Source organism: Solanum tuberosum, unplaced genomic scaffold, assembly GCF_000226075.1.
Source record: "Solanum tuberosum cultivar DM 1-3 516 R44 unplaced genomic scaffold, SolTub_3.0 scf00555, whole genome shotgun sequence".
NCBI lineage: Eukaryota > Viridiplantae > Streptophyta > Magnoliopsida > Solanales > Solanaceae > Solanum > Solanum tuberosum.
In genome coordinates, this window is record NW_006239476.1 from 182,732 (window position 1) to 197,806 (window position 15,075).

The window sequence follows — 15,075 nt, forward strand, 5'->3', positions numbered from 1 at the left end:
ATTTGGATTTGGGGGGGGGGGGGGGGAGATGAAGTAGAAAAAAATTAAATACTTTTATAAAAGAAATTTAAACAAAAAAAAATGGGCACGGGGTGGGGGGAGAGGAAGTGATGGAGTGGGGTAAGAAAAATATTTTACATTTTATTTTATATAAAAATATTGTTTTTTGGGATAATAATTTTAATCTTTAATTTTAACTAATAATAATAATTAATTTAATTTTGTCAAGATGAAATGTTTTGTTCATGTGGAGTGTGATATGACAATTTTTATAATAAAAAAGAGAGTGTATTACACACATCGTGATGAGAGTGGTATAAAAGAGACAAGTGTGTTTCTCAAAATAATAAGTGATAGTTTAGGTATGAATCTCACACTCTCAATAGTTTAGGTATGAAACTAAAAAAAAAGGTATAGTTTAGATGTGTTTTTGACACTTATCTCTTCTTAAAATAACGAAAGTTTTACTGTATATTTTTTATTTTCATTTTTAGATTTAATTATTGTGTTTATTTTATTTCTAATAAAATGTCATTTGGGCAAAAAAGATTCACATGTCATATGTATAAAGAAAGTACCTAATTCAAGGATTCTTAGGTATGATGTCGTTTTATGAATATTGAATTCATTAGCATGTATCAAAAAGAAAATACAAAGTTTTTTTTTTTCAAAAATCAATCTAAACTTAACATAAATTGAATTAACAAAGACTTATGCGGCAAAACGTAATAAATATAAAATAAAAATATTAGAGTCACCATCATGAGAATGTGGTTGAAAGGAAAACCGTAGCCATCATCGATAACCACCCAGAGGACAAAAAAAAGCAATTATTTTAGACCTAATATGAAAGACCGGCCCACATGATCCGCCAGATACGGGCTGACCCGGACCGACCCGAAGCCCAATTTCCATATACAGTGTGCTGGCACTACTACTTTACGAAGTATCTCCGCTGAAACTGTGTACCGTTGAGAGTCGAGCCACATTGGATCCTTCAATTCAACAAAGTTTTCAGCAACTTCAGGTTTGCATTTCTGACTGATTACTGAAAAGTTTACCCTTAAGTTTAAGATTGCTGAATTGGGTGTTTTGATGAGGAATAATGCTGCTTGTTTCTGAAATTAACTTGTATGTGTTTCTTGAAAAAGCTAAAAAGCTTCAACTTTCTGTTTAAGTTGTAGTGTTTTTACATCCAAGATTTAATTTTTGATGAGTTTACAACAAGTGTAGAGCTGTTCCTTTTGTTTTAGCTAACAGAATAACATTTTGTTCATGTATTACAGTGTATGGGACCAGGGGTAGGGAGGTCTTTGTTTGATACATGGACCAAATCCCACTTGGATTGAGTGACATTTTGATGCCTAGTCTGGGATGAGAGGATGCTCTTATTTAAGCTCAACACGAAATACATATAATCCTGTGTGCATCCAAAGGGTAGCGGCTGCAGTTTCCCTAGTCATCAAAAAAAATAAAATACATATAAATAATAATCATACTTGCTGTATTAAGCAGTGTTTTTACATCAAAGTTTGATTTTTGATGAGTTTATACCAAGTGTAGAGCTGTTCCTTTTGGTTTAACTAACAGAATAACATTTTATTCATGTTTTACAGGGTAGGCCGGTAGGGGACTAGGTTAGGGAGGCCTTTGTTTGACATTTTGATGCCTAATCTGTGATGGATTTATGAGATGTGAGAGAAAGTTCAGATTCAAGCTCAACAGAAAATACATAATTTTTTACTTGCCTGTATTAAGTTGTTTATCTTTTTGGTACTTGTACTCTGCTTTCTGCAACTACATGAATGTTCAAATGGGTGATGATTCTGGGAAGCAACCAAGGCACCGTAATCTAACACCGCTGAGGATGATGAGGGGTATTTTCTGTCTAATTGTGTTAGTACTCTCTGCATTTATGGTGTTAGTGTATTTTGGCTTTTGGACTGCTACTGGCTTGCGAATTATCAGTGTCCATTATAGCAGAGTGGGAACATCCCTCTTTTTTGGATGTTGGTTAGCTTTGTGGCCCTTTTGGTTTGAAAAAATTAACAAAACCAAAGTGGTAATCTCTGGAGATGCTGTTCCATCTGCCAAACGAGTCTTAGTTATTGCAAACCATCGAACTGAGGTTGATTGGATGTACTTGTGGGATCTTGCTTTGCGCAAGGGATGTGTGGGTTCAATCAGGTATATACTTAAGAGCAGTTTGATGAAATTGCCTGTGTTTGGATGGGTTTTTCATATCATGGAGTTCATACCTGTTGAGAGAAGATGGGAGGCTGATGCATTGAAGCTGCGTCAGATTCTTTACACCTATAAAGATCCTGAAGATCCACTGTGGCTTGTTGTTTTTCCAGAAGGCACTGATTTCACGTATTTCCTGTTCCCTTTTAACTCTGTATTTAAAATTCTAATGTATATTTATGTTTGAGATTGTGCCCGTATGGCATGCTAAATTAGTGCATTTTCTCTCCAGTACTAGTTTAAGAACTTACTGGCTTCCTTACTTTCAAAACAGAGAACAGAAGTGCATTCGTAGTAAAAAATATGCTTCTGAAAACGGATTGCCAATCCTGAACAATGTACTTCTTCCAAAGACAAAGGGTTTTTATGCATGTTTGGAGGAATTGAGAGGTTCCTTGGATGCAGGTAGCACTTCTTTTATCTTCTTTCTTGTGTAACTATTGGGCTGATGTTAATCATAGTTTTCCTATTTTTGACCTTCCATAAAGCAGGATTAATATTTTCTGATGCTAAATTGAATCCAGTATCATTCCTCCATCTTCTCACCAAGATGATCCAAGTATTTGGTATTACTTCCTCATTTGTCCTGCCTAAATAATGAGGGGGCATAAGGCATTTAGTGGATTTATTTAGATGGATTCTGCTTTTGAACTAAATTTAATGGTAGTACAATAACTAATTGCCTTCAGATATGGCTGTGTTTTGTTGCATTTGGTTCAGTAGTATTGCCTTCAGATTTGGTTGTAACTTAATTGTTGCGTTTTCCTGGACATCTAATATTCTGTTTGCGAGCAACATCGCATCTTCTCCTGGTATTTGGTAATTATAGAGGTAGAATATAAGTCATGCTTTCCTCTGTGAAGTTATAATCTGCTCATCTTGATTAGGGATATTCTTAGACTGGTAGGTGTATTGTGGAGAAGATGCAGTTGGTATATTAGAGGCTTGTCATGTCAAAGCTGACCGCGGTGGACAAGGGTGTTCGATGTGGATAGATTTAATAGCTTTGCTGTTTTCTAAATCTCCTGATGTATGTGGCATTAGTACCTCACATATCAAAAATAGAAGTTCTATCTCTTCTTGATATAAATAGTTGTGGTCTGGTAGTCCACTTAAGAGAGAGCAGAGTACCGTCAAACAGATATCTGTCTTAATGTCTTTTCTAATATACCATGCTTTTTGTTGCATATGCATTAAAATCAGATAGACACAAGCCATGCTATATTCATCATTGCCATGTCCTATCGGTTTTATTATTCTCATTAAAATTCAAATTAAGCAGAATTTCTTCATGCAGTTATCTCTCAAGTATACTTTCATTTGGTTGCTAGTCCATAAATGATCATTCAATGAGACTAGCAATTACGCTTCTTTTGACTGTCCATTTCGTGCTCTTTCAGTTTATGACATCACAATTGGCTACAAGCATCATTGCCCTTCTTTCTTGGACAATGCTTTTGGGGTTGATCCAGCTGAAGTTCATATGCACGTTCGCTGTATTGCTATTGTGGATATACCAGAATCTGAAAATGAGGCTGCTTCATGGTTGATGGATACATTCTGTGACAAGGATAAATTGCTGTCTGATTTTCATTCCCAAGGTCATTTCCCTCGCGAAGGAATAGAAAGTGAGCTGTCTACGGCCAAGTGTTTAGCAAACTTCATCTTTGTGCTAACATCGACTGCACTTTGTACATATCTAACACTTTTCTCATCCATTTGGTTCAAGATATATGTTTCCTCTGTATGTGCATACTTTACAACAGCCACATACTTCAACTTTCGACCTTCTCCCATTGTATCTTTATGAATGTAATTGCCTTTTATAGGGAGCCTTAATTTAGTACAACTTTCCCTGTGCTGTTGTGTTGTATTCAATTTCTGTTGTGATCCCTTGAAGTTCCTTCCTCAATCCCATAGGGATTGGGCTATATGAATCCTTACTAGTCATGTTTCTATAGTTTGTATTGTGATGTGAATGCTACTACAACATAACAACATGCCCAATATTATCCCACAAGTGGCGTGTGGGCAGGTAGGAAGTACACAGACTATACCCCTACCTTTGTGGGGGTAGAGATGTTGTTTCCTATAAACTCTGGACACTGTATTGTGAGGTGAATATTCATCACATATTGTGGAAATTTCTTATTTCCTTTTCTTGACTGAATCCTTGATGAAAACTTCAAAGGATTTGGGACCATCACCATGACTCATATGTATTAATAACAATAACAATGGTCCTCATGTTGACTCTTAAATGGTCTGAAGGTACGACTGGAAAAGTCATAGTATATAAGTTATGTTTTTTTCAGTTAAATGAAGAAAGATAAGTATCATATTTTGTGTTTTAACTATCTGCTATTCGAAATTCACAAGCTCGACTAAACTGGATATGCACCGGGGAAGCTAGTTAAAGAGGTAAAACATTTTCTATCGAGGAGTTCTCCATTTTCAGAGAACGATCAGATTTTATTGTTCCAAACTGAGGCGTGACATGGTCTCACCTGTTATTGAAGGGAAGCAAATATAGCCACTGAAAAAGTGAAAATTTTCGACTATCCCCCTCTAACCATGATGAAATCAGAAAATAAAGAAAAGCATTGACGAATGCAGCCTCAGCATGTATCAGAAGATAAAATTAACATGTATAATAGAGAGTTATTTATTCATGTAAAAGAATAAATGAACAACAAATAAAAGTAGTACTATTGATATACTTTATAAAAGAATCCAATAAAAAAACTTATTATTCATGGTATAAAAAGTTAAGGAGTCCTCTAACCACGATATATATGTTTCAGATTAAGTTTCACATATTTAACATCACAAAGCTATGAAAATCAGATAACTGTTAAAGTGCTTATGCAAATTTCAGCATGCTGTAACCTTCTGCATCTTCAATAGTTTGGGGGTTTGATGATTCTTTGTAAGATAACAGTCCTGGCTCGACGAATATCCCTGCTACACACATCAGCTTGCACTCCAAGATCATCAACATTCTTCATGAAAACATCCAGCTTTTTCCTGATCTCTTCTATAGCAACCTTAACAGCATCTTCATCAATAGCAAACTCAACTTTCTTCAAGAGTGATTCAATCTCGATTTCCAATCGATCTATAAGCACCCTGATACTGTCCAAATCCTTAATTGTGATAAAAGTACCTACATGCATTGTGTTGATCAATTCTTTCTGCCCTTTGACAGCATCTTCATAGTTCTTGAGAAGGGAATCTATCCATTTGCCCATTGAGCCCAATGGAATCGACGCTGCAGCTGCCAGAGCAGATGCGACCGGAGGTGCAGCTATAGCAGCAGCCACTACTGAGCAAATCAAAACAGCAGCAAATGTAGCCACAAATATAATGTTTGACACTTTCCTCCAAGCATGGATGTACTTAAGCCTCTTATCAAGCTTGTTCTTTTTCAGCTGCAGCTTTTCAAGCATCAGCATTTGCTGTCTATAAACAGACTGGAATATTTGGAAAAATTCCTCTGTGAAAGGATCCCCTGCAGCTCTGAAATTCTTCAGTTCCTCTAAAGTCTTAGTGTATCTATTCCCTTCAACCCCACTTTCCTCTTCAAATTGTTGAAGTGCTACAAGAATCAGCAATTGACTATCCCGAGCTCGTTTTAGGCATTTCTCTAAAGCAGCAAGGAAATCCAAAGTTTTGAGGCTATTGTCAAAATACTCCTCAACTAGCTCAAACAATTCTTGATTCTTCCATATATCTTTCTTGCAATCCAATATCACCTTCACAACTTCCTGATTCATTTCCAAAAGGCATCCAGTTACTTCCCTCAGGGAATCAAACGAAAGTGCTCTAACTTCAACCCCGTCAGCAAGGGAATTGATAACGTGACTAGTTCGAGCTTGTAGATTCGTATCAAAGGACTGTAAGTCTGTGTCAACCCTGCACGCAGCTTCATATGAATTCAGCTCAATTTTATACTGCAGATTGTCAATTGCAGCTGAAGTTTCACCAGGCTTTTTGCTCATGTGTCCTCCCATATTTCTCTCAAAGCTCAAATTCAGTACAAATCTCTACACAAGCTGCAACAATGCAAAATTTTAGAAATGTAATTTCACAACATAAACTATGACAGAAAGTCAGAAACCCAAAACAAATAATCCTCTTTTTAAGCTAAACTCCAAATTCAAAAGGGAAATAATAGGATGGGAACAAAATAACAAACGCCCAAACAAAAAGGTCCTACCAGAACATCACTTTCATACATATAACATCAATCACAAAAACACAAGAAGCTGCAACAACTGAACCAAAAAAACAAACAAACAGAAAAGATCTAAACTTTATCCCAACAGAATCATACTTGATATATTCCCCAACTTTGCAGCAACAGATAAATCAAGATCACAAATGGGCAACTGAAATACATGTAAAACTTTCAAGATTTTCAGCTTTATTAAAGAATCTGAGTTTGGAGAACAAAATAATAGGTCCCAACCCCAAAACAATCACTTTCACAACATAACATCAAATCAAAACAAAACAAACAAGAAACAGCATCAACTGAATAAATTCACCTAAAATATGAAGAATTCAGAAACAGAAAAAGATCCAAACTTTATCCAACAGATTCTTACTTACTTCATATATTCCCCCAACTAGCAGCAACAAATTGTCCCAAGATCTCAAATGGGGCAACTTAAAAATGTAATTTTCAGCTAATCTTTCAAGTTATGATGCTCTGTTCAAGAATGGGGGTTCTGAAAAATGAAAGAGGGGTAAAGAACAGGTATTTATAAAAAAGGGGAAGATAAAGATTAAAGGCTAGGGATAAAGGACGAAGCTTATAGAGAAATGAAAGTGTTAAGAGCCAAGTAAAATGCTTTGGGGTTGACACAACGCAAATTAGAACAAATAGCTTGCACGCATGAGTTTAATTAAACTAAATTTGAGATGGAAAACACGGGAAGCAATGTTCTTTGTGGTTCAAGCTTAATTTTTCAGTGTAGATAGATATGTATAAAAATTTCATATATATATATATAAAGAGAAAAGAGAAATGTAAATGCTAACAGAGTTAGTTCTAATTTAACGCGGAAAGCAAGGAAAAATAATGAAGGATACCTAGGAAGAAACTTCAGCTTAAAGAAAAGACAGAGTGAGTTAAGGAGAGAGAGATTATACAAGAAAACATGGGCCTTTTTTTTCTTTTTTTTAAATGTATATTTTTGAAACCTTGCTTTGCGAAGGTTTCGGGCTTGTTAGTATATGTTGTAGTAATAGTCGTAATCTTACAGTTTTTGTCATATATTATTTATTAGTGTTTTGAATTACCACACTATTTTGCTATTGTTATTGTTTCTTTCTTATAGACATTACCGTGTTTTTCTTATGAATGTACTATATATGTTTTCTTGTTCTTCTTCTTTTATATGGGTTGACACACTTGAGCTGAGGATCTTTCGAAAACAACCTCTCTACTTTCACGAGATAGTGGTAAAGTTATATGTACACTTTACCTTCTCCAGATCTCCACGAGTTGTAATCTTTTGCTTTGAGTTTAATTCTTATATATTGACAATGCACATTTTAAAAAATATTATACCTAAAAAATAAATTTAAATACTATTTAAAAAATAAAATGAACAACCAACTACAACATGTTAAATTACATGGATGGGCAGCACGTTTTCCTGCATATTGACTGACTGGTTTAATAATCTAGAGGGTAGTTGATGTACTCAAGAGTCAACCTTGAACACAAAGCAATGGATTCCATAGCCAATTGGGCTGAGAAAAAGTCAAATTCGGACTATATGGTTTCATCAATATTAATTAATCTGACCATTCTCTGTATAGATGCAAATTAGTGTCTTTTAGGGTGTGTTTTGGTATATGGCTGGTCGAAATATTTTGAAAAATACTTTTTTTAAAAGAAATAAGTTTAAACTTATTCTAGACTGATGATCTAATCATCCCACTCTCAAGTCTCACCCCTTTATCTCTACACTTGCTTTCACAATAGGAAAAAGATTTATTAGGGACCAAGATTTTATGACGAGTTTTAAAAAAAAATATAATCTCTAATGGTATATTTTTAGGAATGAGATTAATTTATGGTCTTCTAATGGTATATTTAAGCTTATTCATTTGTGTTCATCTAAATTATAGAACAAAAAGTCCGAGAAATTGTTCAAGATTATATAAAGAAATCTTCATCCTTTCACAACTGATGTGAAATAATTTGTACCACTTGCGCACATTGTCCACGTTTAATTTGCCACTAGTGGAGCTAAGACAACATAAGAAGGGAACCCAACAACACATTTATCAAAAAATGGAATGAGTCTAACTGTAATATACTACGATAAGAATCAACATTATTATTAAATCTAACTCAAATCCCAAATATTAGTTCATGATCAGGGGAATGTTGATAGGTGGGACAAACTCATCAACACATTTTATTGTCACAAATTTGTTTTAAAGGCACCATTTTCCTTAGTAAAATTAAAGAAAATGGTATAGAAACCTTCACAGCGCTGAGTAATGCTACATTTTTGTTAGGTCTCGATTAGCTAATTGCTATATATGATGTTTTTCAAGGAGCAGCAAATCATTTACCATTCGTTTTGCGTTGCTTATCGATGATAAATCATTCGTTAATTCACAATGTAGTAAGGAATTAATGGAGAAGTTAACTTACCGATGATCTCAAAGTGTGTTAAATCTTCAATCGTACTTGAGAAGTAGCTTGTTATACTATAGCTGTAGTTTTTTTGGGTAAAAATGATGATGGGAAGCAGCAATATTTATAGGCAAAATTAGTTATGTGAAAGACCAAGCTAAGACAAGTGACTTGCCATGAAAGTCATTAGTTGTTGCTTTCTTTATTCCCCTTTTTATCTTTTTGGTTCTTCTTTTGTTGTTTAGATAACAGTTGTCATTGTTACAAGTGTCAACTATGATGTTTGAATGCAATGGTTTTGAAATTTGTGTACGTAATGTTTAGGTAGAAAGGTTAAATTAATGCATCATAGTTTCCACAATTAATAACTATGCAAATGAAAATTAAACGTATGGAGTATTTGATGTCAAAAGATAAAAGAAGTTTCTATTACTACGCGATGACATTAATGCAATTATTGCGAAAATTTCTACAAATACACCTTTTTATTGTGACAATATTTTCTTTACTATCAAATTTTAGGTACCACATTGGAGAATAATTTACTTGTTTTCGATATATGAATCTAGTTTATTTACAATAATACATACGAGAATAGACAAATTTGCCTCTTAAAATTCTAATTGAACACATTCTACTTTAACATAAAATTTTAGTCAAATTTTCACATACAAAATCTATACTCTTCGTTGAAAATACTGAATTCAAATGAACAAAATATTGAAGCATATCAATAAATATTAATCAATGTAAAATCAAGAAAATGTAGGACAATCAAACACCGAATAGCAAATTAATTACTTGACTCAATGAATAAAGAAAGTGACTTTCAACTTGAGCACGAAATCTTTATTGAGTTTACAATTATCGAGAGTGCTACCACCAAACAAGATCGAGACCACCCTTTCCCACCATAAGCTCACATTTTGTACTCATCAGTCAATCTTATTTTTTTAAAGGACAAAGAAAAAGTTATTTATTTAACACATTTTTTGTTAAAATATTTAACACAACTAGAGTTGACAATGGTATATTCGTAATTTCATTGAATTCAAGGTAGCTTTAAAAAAAAAAAAGTGGATAAAAAAGAAGAATAAACCGTTATGTTACAAAACAGCACCGCGTGCTTTAACATACGCAGGATGCGTTATTTTCGGAGCTGTTGGGAATTTTTATCGAACCCAGGCATTTCGGGGGTTGACACGTCATCCTAGTGGACGCGTGTCAGCAATTGAGTGGTTGCCGCCTTAAGTAGGATTCAAAAGGATTGTACGCTACGTCAAATAGAGAAAACCAATCTTTTAGTTAAGTTTATTTGTTATCCCTCACGTGCTTCCTAACCTTTTTGCCTCTCCCACGATTACCGTGAGATGGATAAGATTTTTCATTTCTAATCAAAAAATTCGGAATCATTTTTTAATAGTGAAGAAGTTTCGATAAAAACAATGGTAGACCAGGGTCAAATGAATACAATAACTTATCCATATTAAATTATTAATTGTATTAACTTGAAATCGTTATAGCAATTCATAAACTTTAAAGTATATGGGTAGAAACATTTTTTCTTTAAAAGGTCTTATACCGAATTAATTCAACTCAATTGAATCTCAAAGCAAAAATAAGGAGCAATCTTAGTGCTTGAGTTGTTGTCATACTCCATTATTAATTTGATCCTTATATTATTAGACTAAGCATATTTAACTTTTAATTAAATGAAGTGTCAAAATTAATACATATATTGATTAATATTGTTTTGCCATGCATATGTTTACATCTTATATTTTGCTATATTTAATATGCTCATTTGCAGCTATTTCGTAATAATTTTAATTTCTTACATTTTGTTCATCTATGATATATGAGTGTTCTACTCCAAACTATTTTGTACATTATCGATAAAAAGAAAGTAAAAGAGAAGTTCAGAAGACGACAGACTTTGATTTTGTTTTCTTCACGTTTCCTATGAATTTTTTTCTTGAGTGAGTTAAAATGAGTTGGGTTAATATATCGACATGTTATTGATTTACTCAAAAGTTGAGCTAAAATCAACTATAGTACGGATAGAGTTGAAATGATTATATTTTTATGAGCTAATTTTATTACCTAATTTACACCGGAGTTTGTTTTATAATTTGGTTTATTATTTTAAAACTTTATAGTTAATTAGGAATATAAATGAAGCTTTACCTTCAAGTGAAATTATGATTTGAATGACTGAATGTCATTTAGAATTGTGATCCCCATTGAAATGATGAAACAAAGAGTAAAAAGTCTTGTAGTAATGATGGTACAAATCAATTCCATTTAAATTTAAGGGACTTGCTTAGGCTAAATATATTTATATAATTATGATGTACGGATATCTCAACTAATTTTATGAGATATTTATGATCATTCTATTGGTAACAAACAGATATCACTAATTTTCTCATTTTTTGTGATCACTATTTACCAAGTCTTACTTCCCAATTTAGATTTTCATTTAGGTAGGTTCATGAGCTAATAGATGATATACTTGCCCCTCGTTAATTAGTTGTATAAGGTTTTTAAAATCAAATCTTGATAACCATTTTCTCGCTTCATGTTATATTTAAAGGTCTTAATATTAGTTTTGATTTATGAATTTAATCTTCAGAGGAGGTGACTACTTTCGAACTTTTCTTATTTTCATTAAGTTGCTAAGTTCTAAATATAAGGCCAGAAAAGTGGTTATTAATTTAAATTATATGTGAACAACACAACAGTACCATGGGCATCAATAACTGGTTTCGATGTACTTCAATGGTATAGAAGTATCATATATATTACTATATATACATTAAAATTTATGACTCTCGTGACCACTAAAGAATAATTGATTAGACAGACTAAAAGCACTACAAATTTGTTTCTATTCTCTTTTAAAAAGTTTATAATTGTAAATAGTATAATTAGGGATATGAAGTCCGTGATATGTGAAGCCAATTTTGCAACCTTAGAATTTGCCTGTTTTTTAGTCGGTGTCAAGATTCTCCCAAACTTATTCCTTTTAATCCACTTATTACTTTTAAAACTCTACTCACGGGATGTTTAATTCAATTGTATAGTGTAATTTTTCAATAAAAGAGATTAGATGAATCCTTCTATTCAGGATTGTCTCGGACATAAGGTCACTAAAGCAATCACTAGGACCCTCATTTTTCCTAAAGGTTTTATATATATATATATATAAGGATTTTTTTGGATAGAATATATAATTACTTTATTTAATGTGGAGGTCGTAATAATTGAGAAATGAAATAATATTTAGTTAATTGTAGAGTTAATATATCATATGGTGACTCAACTAGGAGTACTTATTTTCACAGAAAGTCACTCTATAACGTCAAAGTCACTCAACTATGGATTTTTCTCACAGAACTTAAAATATAAGGACTCTCTATAACGTTTGACTTTAGGCCCCAAACTTGTTGAGACGACTTTGTTTCTACCTTCTAGCTCAACCTCTACTTATGTATGTGTCTAAATAAAGTTCAGAAGTTCTTTATCTTATTTTTTCTCATATTTGATTGTCCAAATTTTTTTTAAAAAAAAATCGATAGAAAAAAAGTTTCTTAAAAATGAAGAAAATGACTTTCATAATGGAAATATGAAAAACAAGTTCCACGTATTCCACATTGATTGTGTCATTCCCATCGTCCAACACACCTGATCATCTCCACTCCACCCCCTAGCCCTCACTCCCACCACCCAATCCCTAACTTTCATATTATTTATCTAAATTATACTGAAATATTTTTTACTCACGTATCTAACATAGAAATATAAATAAAAAATTCATTTATTTTCCTTCCGTACCGAGTACACCCTTAATCCGAATATGTAATTGTACGTTCTTATCTGGTACGTACTAAAATCATTATATTATCCTACAACATATCATTTGGAACTGCACGTGAAATGTCCTTAACCAACATAAAATAAATATCATCAACTAGCCAAGGTCTTCATAATAATCCTCTATATAAGCCCTTAACCACTTTCACAAAGACCACACCACCAAAAAAAAAAGACAATTTTTTTGAAATCGATCGATCGATCAATATGGAAGCAAAGCAAAACTTGGTCATATTTTTTGCAACATTGCTTATAGTTGCAACCATTGGAATTGAAATGGCCAGTGCAGATTCCTTCTGTGGATTAACAATAAATGATTTAATGACATGTAAGTCAGCAGTATCTGGGCCTAAACCATTGCCACCATCTGATAAATGTTGTGCTGCTTTAACCAAAGCAGATTTGCCTTGCCTTTGCACTTTCAAGAATAGTCCAATGTTGTCTAGTTTCAAGATTAATTCCACTCTTGCTATGGATCTTCCATCTAAATGCAAACCTGATTCACCTAATTGCTCCGCTTAATTAAACTAGAAGCGAATTTGGGATTTGAAGATTAGTACTGACACGTACCCCTTTAATGAGTAGTGAGTGGTGAATTAATGTTTGGTTTAATTTGTTGTTGTTTGAAATTTGAATTTAAGTGTGTGGTTCCTATAGTCATGTGCTTTGTTTTATTATTTTACTTTTATGGTAAGAATTTATGTTGATCAACTTTGTGTGGTTGATCTTAATAGTTTATTTTAATAAACTTTGACGTTTTGTTTGTTGAGGTGATCTAGTCATTTGTCTAATCAGTTCAAATTTAAACCGGTTGAATTATACAATATGTTTGTTGATGTGATAAAATTGATTGCACTCAAAATGACATATTAAATTATTGGATTAACTGAAAAATAGTAGTATCAAATAAGTAAAAAAAATGAAATTTCTTGGTTTGGTTTGAAATGGTTTTTCATTTTATTAATTGATAAAAGATAATTTGATTTTGATTTTAAACAAGATGATAATACCATCAAAACGACTACAAGAGACTTGTAAAATGGTTGAGAAAAAGGATTCATCAAGCGTTTGTAGTCCAACGGTTAGGATAATTGCCTTCCAAGCAATAGACCCGGGTTCGACTCCCGGCAGACGCAATTATTTTTTCCTATTAATTTTTACTAAAGTAAATTCTCACTTATTCCTTCTATACATCGAGTATCTTCTTATATTTTAACCTATTTGACATCTTTTTTGCTATTATTTTTGTCTAAAGTAAATTCTCACTTATTGCTTCTATACATCGAGTATCTTCTTATATTTTAACCTATTTCTGTCAAAGTAACTATTGAACGAATCAATAGTGCACTTATTTAATATCTCATCAATTCATCTTGATTCGTCCAAATTCAATCTAAACTGTCATTTGCCAGATCTGATTATAACAACATACTCTATCTATTCAAGTTTACTTTCTTTGTTTTTAAGTTTTGAAAATGGTCTTGGGATATCAAACAAAAAAATATTTTCGTATTTCTCCTCCTACACAACTCAAGTGTAATGCCCTGATTGTCTTCCACTTCAAGTATAAGATATTAGAGAAGTATGCCCTACCTAATTCGCCCAAATTTTATCCATTATTAGAATATGATTTTTTTTTGTTACTATCGACATGTTAATGCAAAGTTACAAACCAATGTTAAGATGAGTGTGATATGTGCTTCTTAGTTAGATAACTCTGAGATATTAGTCTACATGTGCCAAAAAAACGTTAGGTTTGAGTAGTCATTTATATTTTGAACTCAAAGGAGTTATTATAATAAGTAAATTGTTAATTAGAATTTGTAGGAAGATCAAAAGCTTTATCGATTCTAAATGCTATTGTATCTTTAGTTTATTACAGTAAAGCCTCTATAAATTAATATAGGTGGGACCATGAAATTTTATTATTTTATAGAGATATTATTTAATCGATAAATTAATATTTATTAATTTAAATAATGGATTGAGATTTAATGAAGGTTAATTTTGAATATATCAAAATCATTGTATCTTACTAATTTATGTATCATATTTATTGATTTCACATAACAAAATATTATACATAAAGTACAACGAATATATCAAAAGCATTGCATCTTACTAATTTCAACCTTGTGATGCAGGGATAATAAGAGCTTTCAAGATGTATTATCGAACATATTTTATCGTAGAATATTAGAAGACTATGAAGTGGGACAAACCGATCCAACAAAGTTTAATGTTTTGGATGCTATCAATTTTGCAATCCCTGTTTGGACAACAAATGTTCTGCA

The 15,075-nt window shown here is 32.6% G+C and overlaps 3 protein-coding genes and 1 non-coding gene across 8 annotated transcripts; 3 read left to right on the forward strand and 1 right to left on the reverse strand.

The window, feature by feature from the left end:
• Positions 1-854: 854 nt before the first annotated feature.
• On the forward strand, positions 855-4,134 carry LOC102595519 (probable 1-acyl-sn-glycerol-3-phosphate acyltransferase 5). Its single transcript, XM_006365446.2, has 4 exons — positions 855-1,027; positions 1,617-2,373; positions 2,519-2,649; positions 3,645-4,134. Exons 2-4 carry the CDS (start codon positions 1,688-1,690, stop codon positions 4,052-4,054), a joined length of 1,227 nt encoding a protein of 408 aa, XP_006365508.1. The 5' UTR covers positions 855-1,027; positions 1,617-1,687; the 3' UTR covers positions 4,055-4,134.
• A 798-nt stretch (positions 4,135-4,932) lies between these two features.
• LOC102595853 (UPF0496 protein At4g34320-like) lies at positions 4,933-8,988 on the reverse strand. Of its 5 annotated transcripts, none has more exons than XM_015304477.1 (3): positions 8,924-8,976; positions 6,859-6,977; positions 4,933-6,299 (listed from the first exon to the last, which is right to left on the reverse strand). In XM_015304477.1, the coding sequence occupies exon 3, from the start codon at positions 6,255-6,257 to the stop codon at positions 5,145-5,147; it is 1,113 nt and encodes a 370-aa protein (XP_015159963.1). In that variant the 5' UTR covers positions 6,258-6,299; positions 6,859-6,977; positions 8,924-8,976; the 3' UTR covers positions 4,933-5,144. The 5 variants fall into 5 exon arrangements, with proteins under 5 accessions (XP_015159963.1, XP_015159962.1, XP_015159965.1 ...); XM_015304476.1 differs by lacking the exon at positions 8,924-8,976 and adding an exon at positions 7,342-7,418; XM_015304479.1 differs by lacking the exon at positions 6,859-6,977 and having other exon boundaries at positions 8,924-8,988.
• Positions 8,989-12,885: 3,897 nt separating this feature from the next.
• LOC102596195 (putative lipid-transfer protein DIR1) lies at positions 12,886-13,550 on the forward strand. Its single transcript, XM_006365448.2, has one exon. It carries the CDS (start codon positions 12,989-12,991, stop codon positions 13,301-13,303), a length of 315 nt encoding a protein of 104 aa, XP_006365510.1. The 5' UTR covers positions 12,886-12,988; the 3' UTR covers positions 13,304-13,550.
• A 295-nt stretch (positions 13,551-13,845) lies between these two features.
• Positions 13,846-13,917, forward strand: TRNAG-UCC (transfer RNA glycine (anticodon UCC)). The gene has a single exon. It is a non-coding gene; the product is annotated as a tRNA-Gly (tRNA).
• Positions 13,918-15,075: the final 1,158 nt, after the last annotated feature.

Excerpts from the sequence above, each read along its gene's own strand:
- LOC102595519 (XM_006365446.2), top strand. The coding sequence starts at position 1,688 with ATGAGATGTGAGAGAAAGTTCAGATTCAAGCTCAACAGAAAATACATA. Across the intron at positions 2,374-2,518 it reads CCAGAAGGCACTGATTTCAC|AGAACAGAAGTGCATTCGTA; the intron begins GTATTTCCTGTT and ends CTTTCAAAACAG. Across the intron at positions 2,650-3,644 it reads GAGAGGTTCCTTGGATGCAG|TTTATGACATCACAATTGGC; the intron begins GTAGCACTTCTT and ends GTGCTCTTTCAG.
- LOC102595853 (XM_015304479.1), bottom strand. The coding sequence starts at position 6,257 with ATGGGAGGACACATGAGCAAAAAGCCTGGTGAAACTTCAGCTGCAATT.
- LOC102596195 (XM_006365448.2), top strand. The coding sequence starts at position 12,989 with ATGGAAGCAAAGCAAAACTTGGTCATATTTTTTGCAACATTGCTTATA.